Source organism: Leishmania infantum, chromosome 20 (assembly GCF_000002875.2).
Source record: "Leishmania infantum JPCM5 genome chromosome 20".
Classification (NCBI taxonomy): domain Eukaryota; phylum Euglenozoa; class Kinetoplastea; order Trypanosomatida; family Trypanosomatidae; genus Leishmania; species Leishmania infantum.
Window position 1 is genome coordinate 420,421 of NC_009404.2, and position 10,063 is coordinate 430,483.

At 56.3% G+C, this 10,063-nt stretch overlaps 1 protein-coding gene across 1 annotated transcript; it reads left to right on the plus strand.

The window, feature by feature from the left end:
- Positions 1–1,761: 1,761 nt before the first annotated feature.
- On the plus strand, positions 1,762–4,449 carry LINJ_20_1050 (conserved hypothetical protein; the record flags this gene model as incomplete). The annotated part of the gene is made up of 1 exon (XM_001465199.1): positions 1,762–4,449. One exon carries the CDS (start codon positions 1,762–1,764, stop codon positions 4,447–4,449), a length of 2,688 nt encoding a protein of 895 aa, XP_001465236.1.
- Positions 4,450–10,063: the final 5,614 nt, after the last annotated feature.

Sequence of the window (10,063 nt, forward strand, 5' to 3'; positions counted from 1 at the left end):
TAATCCTCGCTTCACGTGCGACTTTCCGTGCGTGTCTTAGCACGTGCGTGTGTACATGTCTGTACGTTTTCGTATCCATTTCCTTTTTCGTTTGTTTTCGCTCTCCCGTCTGCTGTGTGTATTAGTTAAGCACACATAATCTTCACCGCTAAAATTCCTCTCTACCCCGCCCGCCCTCACATCCCTCTCTCACGCGCAGAACAGGTACAGTCGCCATCACATCATCATCATAGTTTTTTTGTTGTTGCCACTGCCACATTAACGCGTCCCCTTTCTGTCTGTGTGTCTGTATGCGTGTGCGTGCGTGTGTGTGTGTGCGTCGCTCTTTGTGTGTGAAGGAGTCGTTCCGACTCCTGCAGCTGTTTTGTTTTGCTGTTGTTAGTGGTGGCTTCGCCTTTCTTTTCCCTTGTTGCTTGCATTGCCCACTTGTGTGTGGGTCTGTGTCCTCTGCGTGAGTTTATTTGTTTGACACGCCTCACTCTCCTCTGGTTTTTCCTCTTCCTCTCTTCTTTTTCTCGAGCCCCTCTTCCTCCTCTTCCTCCTCTTCCTCCTCCCCCTGCTTCTCCATCCTTCTCTCAGCCGGGAAAGCAAGGAGGTGCGCGTGCGATCGAGATCGCAGACGTGCGTGTTGTAGAGAGTTGAAGCATACGCAGAAAGGCCCTTCCCTCCATCCCCCCTCCCTCACGTCCCTCTCTCCTACCCACCACCCTTCGTCAGTCGCGCAGACGCAACCGCCATCGTTGTTTGTGAGTGTGTATGAGTTTCTTCGTTCTAACAGCACGTTATCCACACCCGCATACTCTAACGTATTCACCATCTACACCGCCCATTCTCCTCTCAAGCCGCGTGTGCGTAAGGAAATCTGAAGCGTTGTATCCGCCATCGGTCATAGATACGGGTGGACAGCGATAGAGGCGGCGAAGAGAAACGGGCATTCCGAAGAAAAAGGAAAACCTAGAAAACGCAGTCAAGCTCCCAAAGCAACGGGCGGCTCGTTTTCTGCTCTTTCCATGTGACAGAAGTCGTGTTCACCCCCCCCACCACCTCCCCTTCTCCTTGCATCGACACACCCGCAGACCGACAGAGATACAGAGAGAGAGAGGTAAACAGGTAGAAACATCTCCAGCACGTCTCTCTCTCTCTCTCTCGAACGCGCGCGCGAGCTTTCTCCGTCTCCAGCGCGTGTGCATGTGTGTGTGTGTGTGTGTGTCCTCGAGGCCCTGATCGCCGTATTGCTTTGCCTTGCCATTTTACAGCCTCTCTCACACGCACGCCATCTCTCGCCCCCTCCCTCTGAGGTGTGCGTGTCGTTCCGCACACGTATCGACCGCTGGTTCTTTTTCGTCTTGCCATTTCGCCTCTCCGCGTGCGTCTCTCGTCCTCTATCCACGACCGCCGCCACCGCCCTCCTCCCTCCCCCTTCCCCACTTGTTCATAGTGCTACCTTTTCTTCTGCATCTCACCCTCTACCAGCTTAAGTGTGTGTGTGCGTCCGTCTTTCTGTCTGTCGGTCTCTCTGTGCTCCGCTCACCCCTCTTTTCGTCAAGAACTCTTTCTCGTCTCTGCCACTAACCCCACCTCTATCCCAATCCCCCGCACACGCAGACGCACAGGCGTTTCTGCTTCTCTCCTCTTTCCTGCTCGTGTGCGTGTGTGAGTCTCTTGGGTTGCTTTCCAAAGGCCTCTTCTCGCCTCCTCCCCTCCTTCTCTCCCTCACGCCGTCTTCAGCATACGGGGCGTACATCAGACACGTGAGTCACCATGCTGGGGATGCCAGTGTCTAAGTCCAACAGCGGCGATGCGGGCCGCGGCGACTACGAGTACGGCGAGTACGATGGGGTAATGGACGTGGAGGCGATTCTACACACGACGAGCGGCGCGTCGCCCAACTCGACCGGCAGCCCCACCGTGGCCGGCAGCGACATTGGCGTGTACGGGAACTACATGAGCATTCAAGGCGATAACCGCAACGGCGGCATCCCTACACCGCTTGGTCGTGGAGCGCCTCGCAAGCCCACCCGCATGAATGTGAGCCCTGCCGTCAACGGAGATAACCAGTCCGCCGCGCCGTCCTCGGCAGCCACAACACCAGGCTTCCACGGCGCAGTGGTCGGAAGCAGCTCTGACGGGGCTGCCGCCCCGACCGCGGCGCGCCGTGCGAACGGGTCGCACACGTCGGCCGAGGCGGACACACACGACGCCAGCGCCTTGTCCGCCCGCCAGGGCACACGAAAGTCGCTGCATACAGACGACGTCGTGCATCTTCCAGCGATCGGCAACCAGCAGCAGGTGCGCAAGAAGGCAAGCGAGGTCTTCCCTACTCGCGCGCGGGCGGCTGCGTCAGCCCCGGATTCCTCAAATGCGGCCACCTCACCCACCAGCAGCAACGGCAACGCCCGCGCTGCGGGGACCGGCGGCAAGTCGGTGACCAGCGCTGGAAACTTTGAGTCTCTCCAGGCCCCTACCGACAGCTGCGGCGCCGCCTCAAGCAACCAATACACCGCGTCTGTCGCGGCATGCAAGCATAAGCCGCCATACCATGCACCGCCGCTCTCGCCGCTGACAGCGAAGGGTCGTCACGGCAGCACTGATGTCAACCGCACCAGTGCAGCAGGCAGTGCTGCGATTGGCAGCAGCGTTGGCGCCAGTCTCCAAGACGTCGGTACGCGGCATCGGTCAGCCACAGACGGCACGGTGAAGCGTGGTGAGTCTGTGGGGACGGATGAGGGTGGCTACATGAACGGCCACTGCGGCAGGGCGGCGACGCACCACACAGCGGGCAGCAGCAGCAAAGTCGTGACCGTCTCCAAGACGAACGGGTGGGTCAAGGAAGAGGCACGCCGGCTTGACCACCGCGCCTCAGCCTCGTCCAACACGGCAACCTCGCCCAGGGGTGATCCGCAGGCTTTCGAGGACGCTATCAACAGCCTAAAGTCCCGCAACATCACCCACCAGGCCGCCTCACAGTTCCCACGGGAGCGCATGAAGGACAAGCCGAGTAAAGGCAGCATCAGCGCCAAGAGCCCATCTGCCGACGGCAGAGATTCGGCGCTCGGCCACAACAGCAACGAAGATGTCAACACGCACGCGAAGGTAAACACTTCACCGGTGCCGGTGACCCCCAAGGCATACGTGTGGGCTGGTGACTACGAGATGGCCAGCACCCCCGGCGTCGGCTCAACGAACTTCAGCGTTGTGCCGATGCCCAAGGTCAGTCCGCGCCCCTTCGCGGGCGGGCTCAAGCCGTCGACAGCGGTGGACAGCAACAACCGTAGCGGCACCAAGTCTCCTCCGCAGGCCGCTGCGCAGATCGTCCATCCTCTCTCGGCAGAAGCCGTGGCGGCCGCCTCTGGCAACGGCGTCACGTCCTCGACAGAGTCCGCCATCACGCCGCTGCGGAAGGTGTTCACGCGGCCGCAGAAGCCAGCATCGAACAACAGCGGAGCAGCAGCGCAGGCAGCGCAGAGCACGTGCCCGATCCCTCACGTCCCGCTCACGAATCCTCCGGTGGCCACCGCTACCTCTAGCCGCTTCAACAACGCGGCCCAGAGCGCTGCTGCATCGGCGTCTCCAACACCGTCAAAGACGGCATTGATGTCTGGTCATGCAGTGGCAGCCGCGAAAGGCGACAAGCCGCCGTCTGCCCCGCACACGCCGACCTTGTCGCATCGGCGCATCATGAATGCCGTTGACACCAACCAGCACTCCCACGCCCACTACCCAGGCGCAGCTGAGCAGACCTCCCCCACCTACGGCTCTAGCCGTGTGGCAACACAAGACCAAGCAAGCGATGCTGGGATGGGCTTGCCCTACTCGGATGAGCGCCGCGCGGCGTTAGAAGCATGGGCAGACGTATTGGTGTTAAGCATCACCATTCGAGGCCAGAACCTCGCGCCGACCCACAGAGCACGCGAGATGGCGAAGATGCGCGCACGCCCCGCTGATGCGCGGCAGATGTACGCCCCTGTGAATGGGCAGGGTCGTCAAGAGGTAGCAGGCGAGCCGTGCGATTTGAACTACGACGTGCACAACGTTGTCGTGCAGCTGCGCCACCGCAACAGGCCTCTGGTGATGAACTACCCGCCTCGTTTGCCTCTAGAGGCGGACATGCGGCCACGCATGCGGCGCCAGCGCACACCCCGCAGCTTCTATGGGAATCGCATGCCGCACGTCGGGGACGCGTGGTTCAAGGACGCGCTGAACGACGCACGCATGGTCGAATCGCCCGACGTCGAGTCCATGGAGAAGCGTGAAGAGGCAGAGTTCATCCGCAACGGAGGTGACCCGGCAACCCGGCGCAACCGCTACGGGCAGGCGAACAACGCGTATGGTCATCAGCAACAACAACAAACGCCACTTCAGCAGGGCGGCGGTGGCGGTGCTGAGGTGGAGGCGGGCATCGATGCCGTGAACCGCAACGGCATGCGTATGGAGCAGCCGGCGTCGTAGCGCGAGAAGGGATCAGCGTGGGGAACAAGAGACGACGCGGTAGAGGCGTCTTCGGTTTTTTCCCTTTCTTGGGACGCTGCAGGGGTGAAGAAGCACGTGTATGGCGTGCGTTTGTGGCCTGTGTTCACCGCAGGTGCACTCACATGCTCAGCATATTGTGTGTGTGTGTGTGTCGCTCTGCAGCCAGTATCCCCTCATGGATGGCCTGCCTAGATAAGGGTGTCTTTGGTGGTCGCGTCAGTGCCCCGGCGGGTGTATGGTGAAATGTGAGCCCGCCTCTCTCTTCAGCTCTCCTCCGCCTCCCTGCTGAGGACACCCGCCGGATCTTGCGCTTGAGGCAGCCGAGCCGTCTCCATCCAGGAGGTCTGACGGCAGATGATGGTGAGAATTGGCGATTCGGCAGAACTTGCCCGAGAAGCAGCAAAGAAAACGCGTTCATGCCGGCTCTGCTATCGTGTGGCACGATCGCTCTCTTGCTATGTCTTGTCGGCTCCCTCTCTCTCTCTAACACACACGCACAAGGGCTAAGAGAAGGAAACTCTTCCCACCCCTTCTCCGTACCCATGTCTATGCGCGCCTCTTGTTCGAGCACCTCTTTTTTGGTCATATACGCCGCCCTCTTCCGGTGATGTTCTTACTGTAATCGGCCCGTGTGTACATTTCTTCTTGTTTGCCTGCGTGCGTGTGTGTGTGGTGTGTGAAGGAGGAGGGAGGGAAAGATACCAAGGAGGGCCGAGAGAAAAGCAGGATAAGGGAGAGATTCATTGGTATACTGCGACGTGGTATGTATGTGTGTGTTTCAAACTTTGGCCCCGAAAACCGTTATGGCGATCCATCACGTGCGGAGCGTCTCTCCTTTTTTGGTTAGCTGGTTGGTTGTTGTTCTTTCTCTCCCTCTCCCCTCCTTCAACGACGCACTTCCCTCTCTCTCCTTTTTTCTCCTTCCCCTTCCTCTTTCCCTCCCTCGCTCTTGTCTTACTTATGCGTATGCGTAGGTTCGAGGGAAGAGGGGAGGGGGACGGACTTGTGCTGCGAATGCACTTTGGTTCTCTCTCCCCCTCCCCCTAAAAACGCTGACAGCTGTTCGGTTTTTTTGTTGTTGTTGCTCTCCCACCCCACCCACCCCCACTCCCTCGCTTCTTCTCCAGCCCGCGACAGCGTCTCTCGTATCATGTGTATTCTCGTCACAAATTTTTCTTGTTTATCGTGAGTCTCGCTCTGTATGTAAGCAAGTGCCTCTGACGCCCTCCTTTTCCCTTTCCCCAACCGACCGCAGCCCAGACGAACTGCGCTTTCACGCTCGACCTGTACGCTCCCTCTCCCTACGCCCCCCCTCCTCCTGATGTGTGCCGCTCATCCTCCCTACGTCGCGGTCTTTTCCTTCGCCGCTCTTTTTGTTTATTTTTGTTTGTCATTGCTGCTATTTTCTCTTGCGTCGCGCTTGCGCGTGTGCCAGCGCAGCACCACCACTATCACCACCCCCTCCTCTTGCTTTACCGTTTGTATGTATGCGTGTGTGTCATCTCCGCGTGCGTGCGTACGCCCTCGCTGTTGTGTAGTCCAAGTATGTTGCTGTCTTGCCTGTGTTCTTCTTATGTGTGTGTGTGTTTTTCATGTGGCGGCTTGCGAGAAGGTGCGGCACCAGCGTACGCGTACACGCAGGCGCACAGAGGCCAACACTGACATCCGTATACAGAGAAACGCATGCCTGTCCCTTGAGCTGTAGTAGGAAATCGCTTCTTTCTGTCTCTCTCTCGCTCTCTGCGTCGTCCCGCTCCCAACCCACCCATCCACCTCCCATCCCCTTTCGCTCCCCATGGATGCTGAGCGCCTACGTTTGGCTTTCGCTTCGGCTTTGCTGTAAAGGCGTATGCGGGTGTGCGCACTCTCTTTTTTTGGGGGGAGGGAGGGAGTTCCTCCCTCAGTGTTGTTTTGCCTACATGCCCCAATGTGTTCGTTTGGTTGGTTTTCGCATATATATATGTACATATCTATAGACGTGTGTGTGTGCGCGCGCTTTATATTTTTTTTTTCGAATTTTTGGCTGCAAGACCGTCTTCATAGCACAAAACGTTTTTTTTTCTTTTTGCGCATGTATGTGCATGCGTATATATAGATACATTTGTGTATGTGTTGTTGTCCTTTTGTTTCTGTTTTTTTTTGTTTGTTTGTTTTTTCGGCTGCATGCGCACGCAGTCCGACCACACCCTGCTGTCGTGTTTACGCCATTATCGCTGTTTGCACCCTCATGAGCCTCTTCCGTGGATGTGTTTACCCGCGCGCGCCAGCGATGATGATGCCCCACATAAGCAACTGCAGGAGACGATTATGCCATCTGCACAGAGGCACAGGAAGTGGTGCAGGCGAGTAGGAAAACGAAAGAGGAACAAAACAGCTCAAAACGATGGCGTCAGCCGTCTCGCCCTTCAAGAGAGGGCCCGAGATGCTTGAAAGAAAGTGCAGCGGCAGCAGCAGCAGTGCACACACGGGTATGCTCGCGCACCTCTCTGGGGGAGAGGACGCTCTCGTCCTTTTTCTGTAGCTCGTCACTTTTCCACTTTCCCTCTTCCTGTTTTCGCTCATGTCTTCAGCTCGCTTTGTGAGCGTACGCGTGTGCTGTGTCCCTCTTCAGATCATCGTCCCCCTCCCCTTCCTGCTTTGCCCTCGTCCTTCTTTCACATCTACGTAGACAGCTCTTCCCATTTCGCCATCCGTGTCCCTACTCTCTTGTTCTGCCACGAATGTTTCTTGTTCGCTTTGGATTTTGTCCTCCGTTTTTTTTTTCCTCGCCCTTCCTGTTGCTTTCAAATTCCCCATGTGTGCGTGTGTGTGCGCTCCCCTACCCCCTACTCACCTTCCTGCCTACACTCTTTCCTCATCAGTGTGCGAGTGGCACTAGTCATGTACGTGTGGGCGTTGGTGAGTGCTTGTGTCTTGTCGTGGTCCTCCTCTTTGCATCCCTGGCCTCATACTATGTTTACCTTCCTCTCTCTCTTTCCCCCGCTGTCCCACCCGATCCCCTCCCCTCTCCTGCCGTCCCTCATATGAAAAGCCGAGCAGACGACATGGAAGCACGCCACGCGCACGGAGGGGGGGGGGGAATGCGGAGACAACCGATCCTGCTCCTCTCTTTCTCCGCATTTTCCCTCCCTGGAATTTTTCCCAGAAGAAAATAGGGTAACAGACGCGCTTCCGGACTATCAGCACCCCCCCCCACCCCCCCACCCCACTCACCCTCCGGCATCTCCACCATCCACCCCAAACCGTCTCTGCATCCCACTCCCACATTTCTTTGATAGCGAGTTTTGCTTTTTGGTATCCATTGCTCCCTCCTCCCATACGTTTTTCTTTTACTCATCGCGACTCTCTCCCCCTGTGCGCTCATCAGCCCGTGGCGCGCACAGCTCCTGTCAGCTTCTTGGCCCTTTTTCGGCTTCCGCTCCATTCTGGCTTTCCCGTCACTGCGCTTGCATGTTACGCTGGCTGCTTTGCTTCACTTCTTTTTGAACCTGCCCGTGCCTCCCTCTGTTCTCTCCCCTCCCCTCCGCCTCCTCCCCTTCGTGTGTGTGTGTGTGTGTGTGTGTGTGTGTATGCCTTTGAGCACCGCTTGGATGCTCGTGTTGTTGCCTTGTGTATGCTCGGACTTTGAGGCCACCCGACCCGCCCATGCTGTCCCCCAGAGTCATTGCCCCTCTCACACGCCACGTCACCTCCACGTGATGCTCCTTGGCGTGCTTCATTGTTGTTGCTTCTGTATATATATATATATGTGTGTGTGTGTGTGTTGTCCTAATCGAATTTGTTTTGCGGTTTTATGCGAGACCCATTATAGTGACCTCCATTCTGTCCCTCTCTTTCTCTCCGCATCGGTTTCCAAATACATATATATATATATACATATACATACGTACACCTATGTGCTCGTCTACTACCTTTGGTGCTCTTGGACGGGGGGAGGGCGGTCGATGCGATGGTCCTCTCCACCCCACCCGCCACCACCACCACCCCACTGCCGTTCATTTTCTTTTTTGTCTGTCCTCTTTGTCTTTCCGCATTTCCTTTTTTTTTTACCTGCTTCCTTGGGCTCTGCAGCGCCCTCCGTCACACACTTTTTGTTGTCTAATGTTGTTGGGTGTAGCCGTTGTTGTTGTCTTTGGGGGAAATTGTGGGAAGGGAAGGGGAGTATCCGTGACTGCTCTGGGCCTTCAAAAATCTGCTCTTTTTTTTTGCTTCTCTATTTGCCACCGCTGTCACCAACACCACACCGCCACCACCCCCTGCTCGTCATGCACCACGGCGGCTTGGGTGTTGCTACGGCTTCTTATATATGTGTGTTTCGGTGTGTGTGTGTGTGTCGTTTTTTTTTCGCTGTTTCGTTGCTGTCGCTGCCTTGAATTTTTTGTTTTGTGTGGCGTTATGCTTGTGCACTGTACTCCTTCCGTTTTCTTTTTTTCTGTGCGTGGCTGTGTGTGTGGCGTGTGCGTGCTCCTGTGTGGTTCATGGCTTCTGCATCTCTCTCCCTCTCGCTTATTCATTTCTGTGTGCTTCTTCATGTACAATCACCTCCCGCCGTTTGTTTTGTTTGTTTTTCGGCCTCTGATGCCGCTGCCGCTCCTGCTCCCTCTATCTCCCTGCGAGTCCGTTTCGGCGTTGTTCGTATCTTCGTGCCTTCCCTTCACTTCGCCAGCATTACCTTGTTTTTTTCCTCGTGTCGTCCTTATCTACGCCCTCCGCGCATGTGTGTGGGTGGGTGGAATGCATGGGCATCCGAGTGGGCACAAGAGCAGAAAAATGGAAAAAGAAAAAAACGGTCAGAAGAACGACCGAAGAGCACAAGCTGCGGACGGGAAAATAAAAATGGCCGCGCCGGCACGGTGAGCGTGCAGCGGCAATCAAGTCGGGTGCACGTAGGACACGGCGACTTCCTCGCATTGACACACGCAAAGATGGGAGCGTGCAAGAGGGAGCCAAATGCAGGTTTCGATCATGTGCAAAAATGAGCTCAGAACCACAACGGGTCCTTTTCTTTGGTGGGTGGGCAGGTGGGTGTATATAAAGGAAGACGAAAAAGAGCATACTAGTCGAAGCAAGAAGAGCTGTGTTTTGTGAGGGATAAGCAGCATACGGAGTTTGAAGATTTACGCATTATGACTTCTCTGCTCCCTTCTTGTTCACTGATGCGTCTTCTGAGGCCATGCTGCAGCTACCATGTTTGAAGCTGTATCTCTTCAAAGAAGTTTGAGCGATGGGAAAGAGCGAGCGGAGTGGTCTTCTTGTGCTATGGAATGCCTCTGTGGACTCGTCATCCCTTCCCCACCGACCCCCTCAGATAAACACACAATCACTCCTCGACTCCTCTGTTCTTCTTGTCCACTCCTTGCATCCGCGCCTCTTCTTGTCGCGTTCATGTTTCACGTGCAGGATTTATGCCCCCCCCCTCCTCCCTCGTCATCCCTGCGTGTATATACTGCATGTGTTCCCTTTATGTGCCCTTCGTTTTCCTATTATTCCTCTTTACAGCTCCCTTTTTCGATTGCCCTCTCATCACACACAGAGGTACAGACATGCTTACACGCACACAAGCACGTACGAGTACCAATATCCTGTGCGGTCG